Below are 17943 nucleotides of genomic sequence, written 5' to 3' on the forward strand. Positions count from 1 at the left end.
TCTGCGTGCTTGCAGGTGGCTACAAATGAGCTAAAATTCTTAAAACAATTATTCCGATTACTTGATTGTTTGTTACACATACTACTAAAGTTGCTTAACTTGAGCGTATGTGCGATTGATAAAAATTATTACGAAAGAACTAAATCACGAGACCGTGAGGCAAGAAAACTGCACACGACTAAAGTTCATTATCTCCGATTGTTACAAACAGGAAAATAACCAAAACCGGGACTCCAATTCAGTTGGTTTATTTCGGCAAAAATGATACTTTTTCATTCAGGTACCGTTGCGATGCAACTCCTACGGAAAATTTTCTTATCACCCGAATAATGTACCGATAAACTAGTTATTGTCTTATTTGAATTCAATGAGTTTGAAGCAAACAAGAGTGGGGCAGGAGTGAAGGTTACCAATAAATCCGTGGTGAGCCTTCCTCGGTCTTCAGTTCATTATTTGCTAGTGACCGATTTTGGGTATTATACTATACAGAACCAGTGTCCAACAGTATTCGGCATGGAAATTCAAAGAGTTTTAGTAGCTGATGCCGTAGATTCGGCCTGTGTTAAACTTCTGGAACAGCATTCCATTCAAGTGGACTGCAAGTATAAGCTTCCAGCCGACAAGTTAATTGCAGAAATTAAGGTGAGGGTAATTTTTTGCCTGTCTAGACTATAGCATGCAGAGGAATTTTCTTCGGAATTATTCCTGCACTGGTTTAAGTAAAAATGTTTTGTTGTTCTACGTACAATAAAATCTACTAGGTAGTGCTTTTTTATATCCTCGGTAAAAATGATACTTTTTGATTAAATTTTGGACATTCCATAAAAAATGTATGAAAAATACTTATTTGAAATTCTGAAGTGATATCAGTTTTTTAATAACGAGCCACTTTAAGAGCGCTGATTTCAAACGTACGTTTAAAAACGCATTTGTAAAAAAATTCCAAGTTCTGAGTATCGAATGACTAAAAACACTAGAACTTTGTAAGATTTGATCTTCGCAAAGATAAGTATCACAAGAGGGTCAGCACCTTTTATCAGATCGTAATAAATAAGTGCTATAATAGTAAAAACATATTTTGCTAAACTGATGATTTTGATCAAAATACTTCAGAATTAAGATAATGAAAAATAGGCACTTGACATTTTGAATTGTCTTATTTTTTAAAATCGCATGTTTCCGCATGAATGAGATTCACTTATCAGTACTTACTATTACGAAAAATAAAATTCCACTGACCACATGGAGCTTGTCAGAAGTGCGAAATAAATGAGTTAGGCCTGTTATGACGTAAACAATAAAGAAATTCGCGACAAAATAATCAGCAATCCGTTTAAAAAATTCAAAGCACTGAGGTTTAGTGTTACATTCCAACAACAGTTTGTGGTCAAAGTCCAGATGAGAAACAATTCCGACTATCATATTTGTGCGGGCATACTTTTACTTATCACATGATCGCATTTATAGTTTCAATCACCGTGTTATTTAAATCGGAAAAAACCCGAAACACTAATTTGCTTTGGCTAAAATTGCAAGGCGAAAAATAGCTACAACGGTCTTTCATTTGCAATCATTCAACTTTGATGTGGTACAAGTTCTATAAAATTGGAATTTTGGAATTGAGAAAGCAAAATTAAAGAAGATATATTAATGTGGTGTCTTGACTCTGAAATTTAAATTTCGCGCTGAGAAAAAAATTGGAACTAACTTCCCTCGCCCTTGAAGTCCAATAAAACAAATCCAGCTTTTTCCAAAAATTATAAAATTTGATTATGCGAATTTAATTTTTTATGAAAACCCATATAAATTAAAATAAAGATATGTATGTAACCCTAAAATAAACGTCATCAGTTTTTTGGGACGGGATAAACGAATAAGTTTTATTTAACGATTTACCTTCATTTTGATGATCTTAATCAGAGTGAAAACACGTGTTAAAATTAATGATACGTCTAATTTGTTCGTAAGTCCCACAAAAGTGGATTTTTTTTTAACAAAAAAATTTTTTTTTTTTTTGTTGTATTGATGAGGCTGATACGTGTTTAAACTCCATATTAATTTTAATAATAATGAAAAAACTTTCAGAGTTTAAATAATATATTTGTAGTCACTGCTACACGTGTTTCTCTCCCCAGTTTCTCTTCTGCCTGAAGACGGTACTGTGTACCGAAACACGTGTAGCAGTGACTACAAATATATTATTTAAACTCTGAAAGTTTTTTCATTATTATTAAAATTAACAAAAATTAATCGCGTTCGACGCTACGGTCCCCTTGAACGAGCGTAATTAGTGTAATATCAGCTTAAAGATTTTCGAATTTGTAATCTGTAATTTCAAATTCACAGTTCGTGTTAGGATTTTTAACTGTTTCTAATTCTAATAGTACAATTTAACAATAATGGAAAATGTTCCTGTAAAAACACGGGGCAGGAAGTTCACTATTCAGCCTTAACCCAATCTCTTAACAATTTATCTAAAGGTACTTTATGTTTTTACTTAATTATTATATAATCCATACTTTATAACTTCTCACTCGTGACTTACAATATTTCATCGATATCATTTAAGGTCGATTTATAAACTTACCGCTGACGTTGCCATGGTACGCTAAATGCGCAGCGAAAGCATTCGTCGTTTGTCATCCGTTGACGTTGCCGTTGACATTGGGTTTTCAACCAATCAAATTGCACTAATATTAAGCCATTTAATCACCTGTTCACCGAAACACTCATATTTTAAACAGCTTCCTGTCAGTACTTATGCATTGTTGAAGATAGTTCTCGACGTGTAAATCAACAAGATTTATTCCTATTCGTTTCAAAAACAGATTCTTTTCACAACAAGAAAGGTAAAACATGTTTGAAATGGTAAATTTTTGTAGGAAAGTATCGATTTTGGTATTAGGCTCCGCTCCTCGGTCTGACAACGAATGAAAAATTCATTACGATTGAAATCGAGACGGATGGGTGGGGCTTCTCTTTTGGTTTTCTTTTTTAATTAATACATTTAGTTTTCTTTATATAACACGATTACTTAAAAAGATATTTAACGCGGTAATTTCTCGTAGCAAAATAGAGATTTTTCAATTAAGCTCCGCCCCTCGGCTTACGACGAATAAAAAAAAATCATCAGAATTGAAATAGGGTGGGCGGGAGGGGCTTATATTTTGCCTTTTTTTTTCTCAATATACATAGCATTCTTTTCACAACAAGAAACTTAAAACATACTTAAAATGGTACATTTTTCAAGGAAATATGGATTTTGCAATTATGGGGCGGCGCCTAATGGTAAAATCGATATTTCCTTATATTTTCCGTTTTAAACATGTTTCTATTTCATGTTGTGAAGAGAAGCCTACACATATTAAAATAAAATAGCAAAATGTAAGCCCGCCCACCCTCCCTATCTCAATTGTGATGATTTTATTATTCGCCGTGAACCAAGAGGACGGAGCTTAACTGCAAAATACTTATTTCTTTTCAAGAAATTAAAAACATGTTTTTGAGTATCGTGTTGTTGAAAGAATACTATATCATTAAAGAAAAATGACAAAATATAAACCCCGCCCACCCACCCCATCTCAAATATGATGATTTTTTTTTATTGTTAGAAACTTAAAGCACGTTTAAAATGGTAAATTTTTGTAAACAAATATGGACTTTGCAATTAGGCTCCTCCCCTAGGTCTGCCAACGAATGAAAACTTCATTACTATTTAGATCTAGACATAGCATTCTTTGAACAACACGATACTCAAAAACATGTTTTTAATTTCTCGTATAGAAATAAGGATTTTGCAGTGAAGCCCCGCCCCCTTGGCTCACGATGAATAAAAAATATCATCACAATTGAGATAGGGTGGGTGGGCGGGGCTACGTTTTGCTTTTTTTTTCTTAATATGTGTAGACTTATTTGGACAACAAGAAACTCAAAACAAAACATGTCTAAAATGGTAAATTTTTGTAGTAATCAACTTAAATCCGCCACTTGGCAACGGAGTTTACAAATGACAATTTTCAGCTCTAAAAGCAACGTCAGTGGGAACAGCAACTGCAACGGTAACTTCAACGTCAACAGCGAGTTTGACTCAAGGGTTTAAATATTTTCAGGACGTAGTATCTCTGTTATTAACAGACCTTATGTTATGAAATTTTAAATATAACCTGTCCGCATTTTTCGCTATACTGAGTGTCTGGAAAATAGCGGATTAACTATCTTAACGGTCGTAACAATCAACTGGTGAGTCTGGGAAAAATAGTCAAAAAATTCCTTCTCACATTTTGGTGGAGGTATAAAAATTTTAAAATTGGTTCCTTTGCTACGTTTAACAAACAACAAAACAACACATCTATTATCACAATCACAAATAAACCTTTTAGTTAATATTTTTCTCGCCCAGGACTACGTTTAATTACGATTTCATTTAGAATGTACAAAAATATGGTTGTTGTTTTTGTAATAATTTGATAAAATTCCATTTGGCGACAATGTTTGCCTGATACGCAGTTAAAAATATTTGACGTATCAAAAATTGTCAAAATTTTCAAAACCTTATGTTTAAAAAGTTGGCAGTTAATTTTAGGTCCCCAGGACCCGGTTTATAGAAAGCGAATTAGTTAATACGCGATTAACTTTCTTTTAATTGAGGTCCGTTGCTACGCAACGAGCATGTTTTAACCAATCACGAGCCCAAATTCTGCATTTTAACCCTCTGTTAAATTAATGGAGGATTAATAAATAATTAATTCGCTTTCTATAAACCCGCCCTAGAGGTTCCAAAGCACTTTCAAATTCTTTTCAAAATTGTTTTAAATTAAAAAAAACGGTCTCAAAATTAACTCCAAAACAGGGAAGGCTAAAATTTTCCAAAAACAAAATTCTTTTCAATAATTTGCAAAAAAAATCTCCACTGACTTCCAAAATAATACACCATGGGTACACAAAAATCTCCCGAATTAAAAAAAAAAACACTCCGACAGTGCAGACTTTCAGATTCATAAAAAGTAAAATACTAAAAGCTCAAAATACCCTGATGTTTTATTTCCTGATAAATTTGAGGGAAATCTGGTGTTCTGTTGCTGGATGAACTTGAAAAAATCTTTTGAGCTTTTAGTGTTTTATTTTATATAAATTTGAAAAAGTCTTGTTTGTCAGTGTTTGTTTTTTGTTTAATTCGGGAAACTCTTGTGTACCCATGGTGTATTATTTTGGGAGCCCATGAAGATTTTTTTTGTAAATTATTTGAAACAATTTTGGGAAATTATCATCTTCTATTTTCGGAAAATTCTAACCTGACCTGTTTTTGAGTTAACCGAAACAGAAAATTGCAAATCGAAAAATTGAAAACTCAAAAAATGGCAAATCGAAAAACTGAAGAAACAATAAAAGATAAAAATTCAAGTCAAAAAAATAACCTTCGACAATTTTCGTCTATTGTTTGATGCCGTCGAAAATTGCCTGCAGGATTTGTTTTTTGTAGATTTCGACCTCTGGAGTTATTTTCGGTTTCCGAAAGCTCCATTTTTCAATTTTTCATTTTTAAGAAATTTTCGTCAATATTACGATCACCTTAGAAATTTACCTAAAGAATTTTTTTTTCTATTTCGACTTCTAGAAGTTATTTTCGGCTTTATTGTTTCGAAAATTCTTACCATTTTCCCGAAATCGTCAAAATGAAATATTGCAATACATTATATGTAAATATTTAGAATTAAAAAAAATTGATTATCAGACTGATTATTTCGAAAATATTGCTCTGGGACTACAAACAATATATTTTTACAATCAGTACTCCACGATCTATACACCTGATTTTTCCGTGGATTTTTGGGTAACTTTTCCGAAAGTACAATTTTTCAATATGAAAGTTTCGTCTATTTTTCAATCACCATCAAAAATTACCGGAAGGATTTTTTTTTGTAGATGTTGACCTCTAAAAGTTTTCTTTTTGCTTCATTTCTTCGAAAATTCCTTCCACTTCTCCGAAATCGGTAATATGAAAGATGGTAAATTTTAGAAAAAAAAAAAAATTGACTTTCAAACTGAGTATTTCGAAAATATTGCTCTGCAATTATAAACACGCTATGTTTTTCGAATCAGCATGTCAAAATCTGTAGCCCTTAATTTTTTTGTGGAAGTAATTTTTCCGAAAGCTCAATTTTTCAATAGGTATATTACATTGTATGAAATTTTTGAGGATTCTTCGATCACTTTAGAAAATTACCAAAAGGATTTTTTTTAGATTTCGAATTCTAGAAGTTATTTTCGACTTTGTTTCTTCGAAAATTCTTACCGTTTTTTCGAAATCATCAGTTTGAAATATGAAAATTTTTAGGATTAAAAAAAATTGATTTTCAGACTGAAAATTTCGAAAATGTTGCTATGGAACTATAAATACTATATTTTTAGAATCAGTACTCCACGATCTAGATACCTATTTTTTTTGAGGATTTTTGGGTAACTTTTCCGAAAGTAACATTTTTCAATATGAAATTTTTGTCTATTTTTCGATCACCTTCGAAAATTATCTGAATGCATTTTTTTGTAGATTTCGATTTCTAAAAGTTATTTTCGCTTCAATTTTTCGAAAAGTTCTGGTGTTTTGTTGCTGGATGAACTTGAAAAAATCTTTTGAGCTTTTAGTGTTTTATTTTTTATAAATTTGAAAAAGTCTTGTTTGTCAGTGTTTATTTTTTGTTTAATTCGGTAAACTCTTGTGTACCCATGGTGTATTATTTTGGGAGCCCATGGAGATTTTTTTTGTAAATTATTGGAAACAATTTTGGGGAACTTTGGTCTTCTATTTTCGGAAAATTCTAACCTGACCTGTTTTTGAGTTCATTTTGAGACCCCATTTTTTTTTTTTGAAAAATTTAAAACAATCTTGAGGTTCTAGGTACTCCTGTTGCGAAAAAATTTGGAAGTGCTTTAGAAGCTCTAGTGTCTCTCCTTATAATAATTTATGGAAATTTCTTAGAGGATACCTCATTTGCTAAAATCAGTCTTATCTTAGCAGGTACTAACCCCACCCACCCGCCTTCTCTTTTCTTAGAGGGTATCTCATTTACTAAAATCACTCTTCTCCTAGCAGGTACTAGCCCCGCCCACCCGCCCGCTCTTTTCTTAGAAGGTATTTCATCTGCCAAAATCACTCTTCTCTTAGCAGGTACTAGCCCCGCCCACCCGCCCTCTCTTTTCTTAGAAGGTATCTCATCTGCCAAAATCACTCTTATCTTAGCAGGAACTAGCCCCCCCCACCTACCTTTTCTTTTGTTAGAGGGCATGTCATTTGCCAAAATCAGTTTGATCCTAGCAGGTACTAGCCCCACCCATCCACCCACTCTCTCTTTTCTTAGAGGATGTGTCAATTGCCAAAATCAGTCTTATCTTGACAGCAACTGGCCCCGCCTACCTACCCTTAAAATTCCTGCCTTTTGCATATAAGTAAGCTCGTAATGTTTCCAAATTTTGATCATTTTTTGTGCAAGTTTAGTTCAGTACTTGCTAAGATAAAAATGATTTTGGCAATGGCATACCCTCTAAAAAAAGAAAGGGTGGGTGGGCGGGGCTAGAAGCTGCCAATATAAAAGTGATTTTGGCAAATGACATACCCTATAAGAAAAGAGAGGGTGGGTGGGCGGGGCTACTACCTGCTAAGATAAGACCGATTTTCGCAAATGACATCATATTTTCTTTAGTACTCCCGAAATACCCGTACATAACGTATTGAAGAGTTAATCCGTCATTTTCCAGACACCCGGTGTTACGCAAGAGCATTTTTTTTAACAGTTTATCATCATGTTTTGGAATTTTGGTGAAATTTTTCGTCACGTATCTTTAAAAAAAATATGACTATGATTTATGGTAATTTCATAACGCTGTTTTCAGCTTACAGAACTCTATATATATTTGTTATTCTCAATTTCAATGTTTTTTTTTTGTTTTGTGGGTTAAGTAGAATAGCTTATGCTAGATTTCGCCCATATATTTTTTTCCCTGTCTATCTCTTTTTGTTTTAGTAACGATCTTTATTATTATTATCACTGGGCGGAAAAATATCTTACGGATGCAATTCCCCAGTTGAAGCAAGGTGTGTTTTACGGCGAGTAGCGGGGACGCTTTGATCTGGTCCACAAGGTCGTAGCCAGTGCGTCGCTTGGAGTGTTTACAGCTTGTTAAAAAACTACTTCTATATTACTATATTACTTCAAATAAAAATACTCGATGCCCTTTTTAATTTTTCAAACACATGACCACAGATTTGTGATCTTGAAATGTTATATTATGTTGATATAGTCCAAAAGAAAAATATATTTGTAATCAAACTATCGCCGCGACAGCACTGGATCGAGCGTATGAAACACAATTCCGCGCGTTGATTATTATACGTTACCTGGGAAACGCTGTCGATTTTTTTGTTGGAAATGAAATACACTAAAAAGAGCTTGTGTCGAAAAAGCTGATTCTGCTGTAGGCTCATTTTCAGCAAAAGAAAACGACAATGTTTTCCACGTGATGTATGTAGCTTTATAAGCTGAAAACAGTGGTAAAAATAATAATTCGGATATTGAATTTTTAAAATAAAAAATCATGGTAAACTGTTTTGAAAGAAACTGCCGCTGCGTTATGGAAAATAAGTTCTGAAAAATTTATATTTAAAATTTCATAGCAACAAGTCTTTTAATAACGGAGATATTACATTCTGAAAGTATAATTAACGTCCTGCAAGTGAAAAAGGCCTTAACGTTGATCCATTTTAAGAGAAATGATACGACCTTGGAAATTATCATTAGTCAAGTTAATAATGTTATTACTAGCAGTGTAAAACGACAAAAAAATACTTATTAATCTCTCTATATTACATAAAAACATGATGAAAAAACAGTTCTCATGTGACGATCATTATCTCCGCGATTATTAACCTTATCGTTCCACTCTAATAAAAGTCAATTGATGAAACATAATCGTTTTTATTCTAATTTTAGAACTACGATGGCCTTATAGTAAGGTCAGACACAAAAGTAACAGCTGATGTAATCGCCGCCGGCCAAAAGCTCAAAGTTATAGGAAGAGCCGGCGCCGGAGTAGACAACATCGACATCCCTGCCGCCACCGCCAAAAACATCCTCGTCATCAAGTAAGTATGCGAAGTTTTCTAATTTACAAAACGTAACAAAAAATTTAGCACTCCAGGAGGCAACGCCATTAGCGCGTGTGAATTAACGTGCGCCTTAATTACGAACTTGGCACGAAATGTGACACCGGCTGCGGCCTCCCTGAAAGCCGGAAGATGGGACAGAAAATTATATGCCGGCCACGAACTAAGCGGCAAAGTTTTGGCTATATTGGGTCTGGGGAGAATCGGGCGCGAAGTTGCCCTGCGAATGCAAGCGTGGGGAATGAAGGTATAACGACTTTTTAATAACGCAAAAAGTAACATCGCTGTTATATTTAATTATAATTTACATTGTAGACAATTGGATATGACCCAATCGTCCCCGCGGAAGAATCCAAAAAATTCAATGTAGAGTCGTTAACTCTGGAGGAAATCTGGCCTCTGGCTGACTACATCACCGTTCACACGCCTCTGATTCCAGAAACACGAGGTAAAACTAAACGAAATTTTGATTATTTTTTTTATTATTGTTATTATTTTTGTAGATTTAATTTGTGAACGGGTTTTCAAATCGTGCAAGAAGGGCATCCGCATCGTAAACGTTGCTAGAGGCGGTATTATAAACGAAGTTGACCTACTACAAGCCCTCAAGGATGGTCAGTGTGGTGGAGCCGCTTTAGACGTTTTTGAACAAGAGCCACCAACTAACCCCGTCACTTTGGAACTTATTCAACACCCCAAAGTTGTAGCAACCCCTCATCTTGGTGCCAGCACAGCTGAAGCGCAAGTACGAGTCGCTGTGGAAGTCGCTGAGCAATTTATTGCTCTGACTGGCAAGAGTAAAGAATTTACAACCACACCGGGAGTAGTTAATCATAGCGTTTTAAAAAATATTAAGTAATTATTGTTTTTGGACTTAATAGAATAAACACATTTTTATATTTGTACAAATTTATTCTTAACTATATGGTTTACCTAGTTCAGCTGAGACCATGTGCTCTCTTAATACCCTCCTCTACTTCTCCTTTCCTTTTAGCTGCATTTTTGTAAGCCTGAAACGCCAACTCCAAAGCCGCTTTCTTGCTGGCGTGGTTTTTGATGTATTCATCAATTTGTTGGAGGTTTTCTTTAGATTCATATTTAACTTGATGGATGTGGCTATAAAGCTCAACCAAAGCTTTAGCTTCTTCAATGTGCTCAGATTCAATAATGTCCAGTAATAAGTTGTCAATTAATTTGTTCCAAGCTAAGAAAAAGACAAAACTACCAAAATGTCTGGTAGATCTGAGTTCATTAAAATGATTATTATCATTGACACATTGGTAAGTTATGGACACAATTTTCTGATATAGGGGGTCATTCGGGTCAAACTGTAAGCAAGCTCTGTCCAAAATAAAGTTATATTCGCCCCTTTTCAACAAATCTTCTAAGTTACTATCCTGGAACATTTTTGGTGTCTGAATTTGTCTTTGTGCAACTGGAAAATACAACTGGTTGATTCGGTCCCGCGTTTCCCAGTCTGCTTCTCTCAAAGTGCCGTCAGTCTCTCTCACTAGTATCATACGTTCGGAGTCACGCACCCCATATGATATATCCGTGAAAACAAACGCCGAAGTGTCCAAACCTTGTAAAGCTGGATCTTTTGACAGAACTTTATCTTTAGGTTTTCGTACGGCGACAACTGGAGGTATCTGAAGAAACGTATCTACTTTTTTTTTCGCTTCTTCATACGCTTCCTGAAGCTGCTCATCTGTCATAAATTTGTACACAGGTTGCTGGAGCTGCGTCTCACCGAACCGTCGTTTTTTGAAAACTTTTGCAAGATCTACCCTTGTTAAGGTTCTCAGGAGAGTTTGTACTTCTTTTTTGATAAAAACGGGGCCCGGGTCGGGTTTGCCATCTACAAATAGAAAGTATAACCTCACTTTTTTTAACATGTGTTTTTTTGAAAACTTACCGTAGTGGATTGGCTGGTAACTTAAAAAACGGAGACAAACTGAACAATGGGTATTAATTTGTAGCTTTATGTCTGATTTGAAAGTATTTAAAACCAGTTTTCTTGAAAAATGTCTAAAAACCGACATGTTTAAATTGACATAACACAGTTGCAGTCGTGCCACTACAATTTCACACGTGTTTTATTGGGTGCCTAAATTCACCAGTTTTTTTTTATTTTTTTTTTATTAAAAGACATTAAACAAAAAACCGATTTAATGTAGGTAAGAATAATTATTAAACATAACTTTAGTCACGATATTCTACATTTAACTGTTTTTTGTTTTGCAAAATAGCGCGATTGAAAACATAACCTCACTTTGTTTGTTGACATTTCAAGTTACCGCAGTTTTGATGAAAGGTGTCTTGAATTATTATATTTAAATGAGAAATGTCTCTGTATGACGACCTCGACGTCAAAGCCAGAACCACAGAAAATGTTTCTGGGTGGTCCTCTGGCATAAAACTGCTGCAGTCCCAGCTCCAGCTCAAGAAAGCCACCGTGACACAACCCAAACGTGAACAACAACGTAAAGTGAGCTTAGCCCCTGTCATAGACCTGAAAAGTAAGCGGGACGATGACGACATATATCCAACGTTCACAAAAGTGAAAAACGAGCCCAGCTTACCCACTCTCAGTTCGTCTGTGACTTACGGAGTCGAATACGACTGGAACGTAGACGACGAATATGACCCCCTATGGCCAAACGAGTTCGACAAAGTCGTGAAAGAACTCCGCGAAAACCGGGAGCGAGAAAACGACAAAGAAGAGAAACGCAGGGAACGTAAACGAAAATCGCGATTTAGCGACCCCGAGGAGCCCCTGGTGATCCCTACGCCACAAATAACGCAACCACCTGTGGCCAGCGGTTTTGCAGGTGCTATTGTCGTTGACTTTTACCGTTGTTTTTATTATTGTGTGTTTTTAGGGCGCTGGGCTGATGAAGATGAAGAAATGGAGCCAGTTCAGCCTAAACCGCGACCGTCGGGGGGCGTTGCTATTGCACCTCCCCCAAGTCTGCAAGAGCCTGCAGAGGCATCACCGATTTTTCCACCCAAGCCTGCAACCCCCTCTTCAAATTTCGGGTCTTCAGTTGCTGCTAAAATTATGGCTAGGTATGGGTTTAAGGAGGGGCAAGGGTTAGGCAAGCAGGAGCAGGGGATGTCGAGTGCGTTGCAAGTGGAAAAGACGTCGAAACGGGGGGGTAGGATTATTCACGAGAAGGAAATTTTGGCTTCTATTCAGACACCATTGGATATGAGTCCTGTGAACAGTCAACAAAGCATAACTGACATTATTAAAAATCCTAGTAAGGTTGTATTACTGAAAAATATGGTGGGGCCAGGTGAAGTTGACGACGATTTAGAACCAGAGGTTAAAGATGAATGTAATTCTAAATATGGGGAGGTTACTAGTGTTATAATTCATGAAACTCAGCTGGAGAATCCAGAAGAGGCTGTTCGCATTTTTGTCGAGTTTAGGAGAATAGAGAGTGCTATTAAGGCAGTTGTGGACTTAAATGGGCGGTTTTTTGGGGGCAGGCAGGTTAAAGCAAGCTTTTATGATACTGATAAGTTTGATAATTTGCAACTAATGGATTAGTTCACATTTTTTTTGTTTAAATTATTTAAGTGTCGATGTAAAAAATCTAATAAATGGTCAGATCCCTTGAAATTTTTTATGTATTTATAAGTGACGTGTTTTATTTTAATCTGATCTTTAAATTTCAGGAGTCTACATTTTATTGCCGAGTTAAAAGTATTTTTTAAATGTTGAGATTCAAGGATAAAGGACAATTTTGGGAACACCGCGTGCCGTTGTGTCCTTTTTTCTTATAATTTTTTAAATTATATAATGTAATACAAAAGTATTTGCTATTGTTTTCTATTAATTGAATTGACTATATCTGTCATTGGATCAACAGCCTGACGTCATCAAACTCGAGTACTTGATATTAAATGGAATCATGTATTTTTCTTTCTTTAATTTGGACCACCTTTGGACTTAAGTTTTACTGAAGTTAACTTCAGATTTGGATTTGAATTTATGTTTTACTGACTCCAATTGAGGCCAGTTGCACTGGACCAGAAAAAACCCTTAATTTTAAATTTTAATTAAGAGTTTATGTTTATTAGCGAAGACGTAATGTTAGTTGCATACTTTTTGAATTTTAGCAGTGTATTGATTTTTCGTTTTAAATTTAAAACTGAACAGAGCCCTATTTCAAAGATAAAAAACTCGGTAGGTGTACGATTAGGTCGCACTAGAAAACCGGAAATACGTTCAAAATACAGGGTCATCAAAATTGATTGAGAGAGTTGGTACCCCCTGTTTTTGTCGTGAAGTTTGTCAACCTTATGACAGATTTGTTTAAGGTTATATGGCAATGAATTCAGTGGCGTGACAAAAATTAGAAACTTCAAATTTGACAACTAATGTTTTTACCAAAAAAAAAGTCGAAAAAAGACGCCACTGAGTTTTGAAATTTGAAACTTGAAACTTCAAATCTGACAGCTAATATTTTTATACAACTTAATAAACCAAATTATTCAAGTTCAGGTTTACCAACTCTCTCAATCAATTTTGATGACTCTGTATATTACACACTTTTTACTTCCTCTCTTGTATTTAGCTCTGCTCGGTTTTTACACCTGCCCGAAAAAGATACTGTGTACAACATATTTTAAATTCAAAAAGTATATATCGCACTGTGAGAGCAATACCCACGTAAGTCAAAATTTGCCGAATTCTTAAATTTATCATTAATGCATAAAAAAGTTAATGTAGTTTTAGTATATAAAAGTATAAATGGTTTTTAATAGTTACGCAATGCTCAAAGTCATCAAAATGTTTGTATTGCATTTCCGAACATTACGTGTGCGCTTAATGCAAGACTGCCGTATCTCAAAACTAAGTGAAATGCACGTAAGCTATGAAGCTATGAGATTTCAGTCGATGTTGATAATCTGATACTCCTACTAATTTAGGTACAAATTGAACACAACAAATGGACAATGTCTTCTGATATAGTTAAAAATTGACCGAAAACATGGAAATCAATTTTTCTTTGAATAGGAAAGGTAGGAAAGTTAATTAGAGCGAAATGAAAAAATTAAAATTTGTGAAAAACTCCGTTGGAATTTTGTAACTTCGTATAGAAAGGAAGTATAAAATATATCAGGAAATAATAGTCAATCAATTCCCGAACATTACGACAATGGCGCATCAGACTTAAATGAAAATGATTAAACAATATTTATGAAGGTCCTTTAGCAATACGTAAAAAAATTCGATGGACTGAATCAATTATGTATAAAAAAACGAAATAAATAAAATTATAACACATTTTATAACAATTTAGCCATAATACACTGACCGGCAAAAAAACCGGCCACCCTGAAATTTCGCAAAACGAAGCTTTAAAAATTATTAATTTAACTAGTGCTCGTTATTTTATTAAAGAACCATTCACTATTGACATATAAGGTATAAATTAGCAAAAAAAGACGCCAATTAAACGCAGAATTAAATTTAATTTAACAAAATAACAGAAACAGAGCGACGAAAGACGTCTGTAAGAGTTAACGGAATTATTTTCACGTGAAAACGTTTATTAATTGCCAAATTTATAATCAAACGATGAAAAACACAATTTACAACAACAGCCTCCTTTATTGTTTTTTTTTTTTTAAGAAAATATCGTACTTGGTCTGTTTCTGTTATTTTGTTAAATTAAATTTAATTCTGCGTTTAATTGTCTTCTTTTTTGTGCTAATTTGTACATCATGTGTCAATAGTGAATGATCCTTTAATAAAATAACGATCACTAGTTGAATTAAGTTTTAAAGTGGTTTTGCGAAATTTTTCAGGGTGGCCGGTTTTTTTTTGCCGATCAGTGTAGATGTTGAATTAATTAATACTGTGATTGTTTTGTGTTTTGTTACATTTTTTTCATTACAATGTGTTGCTAGTTTGCTCTTGTCTTAAATTTATTAACACGCAAGCCAAAATATTTGATATGGTGTAGCAGTGCAATAGTCACGTAAGTCAAAATTTCTTGTTTTCTATAACGAGTAGAAGGGTCTACTCTAAAGGAATAAAAACACGATTAATAATAGATTGACAATACGACTATAATGTATTTCGAAGCCATTGGTATTTAAGATACAAATAATATATAATAACTTGGGAATTTTAAATCATCATTACTCGAAACACGCTGGTTTTGAGTTACGTGAGTATTGCTCTCACAGTGCGATATTTTTCTTAATTTATTTGTGGTATCCCAGTTTGAATTCAAATTTCGCGCCGAGAGGAAAAAAAACGTCGCGAAATCGCATTTGAACAATTTGAATTTGAAAAATAAATTAAGAAAATAAGTTAGATAAAGGCAATTTTGTGCAGCTTTAGTTAGGGTGGTAGAGCAGCTTTCAACACAAAAGGGTACAGGTGGTGGGAGTGCGCAGAACATTGTTTTGGTTTGGCCTTACAAATATCGTGCAAGCAGTGGCAGCGGCGATGAATATTTCGATTTTGAAATATTAAAATATTATTGCGGTTAATAAAAATATCACTTTTCTATTTTATTAGCGTTGACATTATAGAAAAAGAATTTAAACAATTATTAGTGCTGTATTTGATGTATGAGTTGAATAAAAAAGTAAGTAAAAGAAGTAAAAAGGTAATTTTTAGTGAGCAATAATTACTGTTAAATTACGGTACAGTCGAAGCTCTAGTTATAAACGAATGCTAGAATACGAACTGCGATTATTACTTCAATGTTAAAGACAGAAAACGTTAAGCCTTATTATAATCCGACTTTACGGTATCGATAAATTGTGCCAGAAAATTAAAAACCATATAATTATAGTCATAGGTTGCTTATTCTCAGAGTTTTAAGCCCGCTTTTATCTAAAGATTTAACTGTTGCTTTAAGACTAGTCGACTATAAAATAGTATATGATACTGGTTTATAATGAGGGATTCGTGAAATTTTTTACTCATGCTATAATCCCTCACATTATAAACTCGTTTAATAATTAAAAATACCAAATTTTGTGTGATAGATTATCATAATTTATTGTTACGTAAGTCTATTTTTTTACCAAACAAATAAATTTATTTTTATTAAATGGTTGTCTGTATTCTTTTGTGGAAATTGCTCTATTTTTAATTGTTTTTGAAAGAAATGTAACTCAGCCGAAACTTCCTTCTCAATACATCGATGTTACGCCACTGCTAGCCCGACTACAAGTGGCGCATCTTAAGCTCCGCCCCTGTACCTTTTCCTGTTGAAAGCTGCTCTACAACCTCGTCTAGGAAATGAGTGAATGTCAATCTTTAAGTTGGTAGTTGGTGAGGGGTTGGTAATGGCTTTGTTTTTGTTTGAAAATTCATTGTTAATGTTAAGATTTTCAAGTGTTCCTGGTTCTAACACAATTTAATAGCCATGAAATTGTTCATATTGTGATAACCTAAAAAAAATTCAAAAATTTGGCCTTGGCTGTGACCGTCAGACAAAATGGAACCTACGTTGTGCTTTTTTTGTGGCGCAATGTGTTCAGATGCAAGTGGTGGACCCCAAGGTTGGAAAAGTACCGCTAAATAAAACACCAAATATATAGAGGATACAAACAAAAAGTTGAAGACCTTCTTAGTACTCAACTAAAAAAAAATTTTCAAAACTTTAAATGAAACCAAATTAAACGTTCTGAATCAATCCAAATATTTGAATATCACAAATTTAGTAAAAACAAAGAAAAATCTGAATTAAAATAACTGGATGCAAATACACAAGGTATTAAACCCGCCCACCCACCCCATTTCAATTGTGATGATCTTTTTTTATTCTTAGAAGCTTACAATACGTTTAAAATGGTGAAAATAACACGATACTAAAAAACATGTCTTACATGGTAATTTCTTGTAGAGAAATAATAAGGATTTAGCAATTAAATTCCGCTCCTTTGACTGTCGACGATTAAAAAAAAATCATTACAATTGAGATAAGGCGGGTGGGCGGGGCTTATATTTTGCCTCTTTTCTTAGTATACGTAGTCGTTTTGTCAGGACAAGAAACTTAAAACATGTTTAAAATGGTACATTTGGAAATATGGATTTTGCAATTATGGGGCGGGGCCTGATTGCAAGATCGATATTTCCTTATACAAATTTTCCAATTTAAACATATTTTAATTTTTATATTGTGAAAAGAAGTCTACATATATTGAAACAAAAAAACAAAATCTAAGACCGCCCACCCGCCCTATCTCAATTGTAATGATTTTTTTTATTCGCAGTTAACCAAGAGGGCGAAGCTTAACTGCAAAATACTTATTTCTTTAGAAGAAATTAAAAACATGTTTTTGAGTATCGTGTTGTGCATAGAATAGTATGCATTTTAAGAAAATGGACAAAATATAAACCCCGCCCACCCACCTCATCACAATTGTGATGACTTTTTTTATTGTTAGAAACTAAAAAACATGTTTAGAATGGTTTATTCTTCCAGACAAATATGGATTTTGCAATTAAGCCCCCCCCTCGATTTGACAACGAATGAAAAATTCATCACGGTTGAGATCTAGACGGATGTGTGGGGCGTCTCTTTTGGTTTCCTTTTTTAATTAATACATTTACTTTCCTTTGTATAACCCGATTACTTAAGAAAATATTTCACATGGCAACTTCTCGTAGAAAAATAAGGATTTAACAATTAAGCTCCGCCCCTCGGCTTACGACGGATAAAAAAAATCATCAGAATTGAGATAGGGTGGGTGGGCGGGGCTTACATTTTGCGGTTTTTTTTCTTAATATACGACATAGCCATCTT

The 17943-nt window shown here is 34.1% G+C and overlaps 3 protein-coding genes across 3 annotated transcripts; 2 read left to right on the plus strand and 1 right to left on the minus strand.

The window, feature by feature from the left end:
• The first annotated feature begins 377 nt into the window (after window positions 1-377).
• LOC135133478 (D-3-phosphoglycerate dehydrogenase) lies at window positions 378-10066 on the plus strand. The gene is made up of 5 exons (XM_064061899.1): window positions 378-642; window positions 8985-9136; window positions 9185-9404; window positions 9473-9605; window positions 9661-10066. The coding sequence occupies exons 1-5, from the start codon at window positions 514-516 to the stop codon at window positions 10014-10016; spliced, it is 990 nt and encodes a 329-aa protein (XP_063917969.1). The 5' UTR covers window positions 378-513; the 3' UTR covers window positions 10017-10066.
• Window positions 10049-11225, minus strand: LOC135133477 (small ribosomal subunit protein mS22). Its single transcript, XM_064061898.1, has 2 exons — window positions 11073-11225; window positions 10049-11015 (listed from the first exon to the last, which is right to left on the minus strand). The coding sequence occupies exons 1-2, from the start codon at window positions 11197-11199 to the stop codon at window positions 10096-10098; spliced, it is 1047 nt and encodes a 348-aa protein (XP_063917968.1). The 5' UTR covers window positions 11200-11225; the 3' UTR covers window positions 10049-10095.
• Window positions 11226-11245: 20 nt separating this feature from the next.
• Window positions 11246-12803, plus strand: LOC135133479 (splicing factor 45). Its single transcript, XM_064061900.1, has 3 exons — window positions 11246-11334; window positions 11407-11988; window positions 12040-12803. Exons 2-3 carry the CDS (start codon window positions 11502-11504, stop codon window positions 12711-12713), a joined length of 1161 nt encoding a protein of 386 aa, XP_063917970.1. The 5' UTR covers window positions 11246-11334; window positions 11407-11501; the 3' UTR covers window positions 12714-12803.
• The last annotated feature ends 5140 nt before the right edge of the window (window positions 12804-17943 follow it).

Source organism: Zophobas morio, unplaced genomic scaffold, assembly GCF_036711695.1.
Source record: "Zophobas morio isolate AGI-343-1 ecotype UQ-CSIRO unplaced genomic scaffold, CSIRO_AGI_Zmor_V1 ptg000022l, whole genome shotgun sequence".
Lineage (NCBI taxonomy): Eukaryota > Metazoa > Arthropoda > Insecta > Coleoptera > Tenebrionidae > Zophobas > Zophobas morio.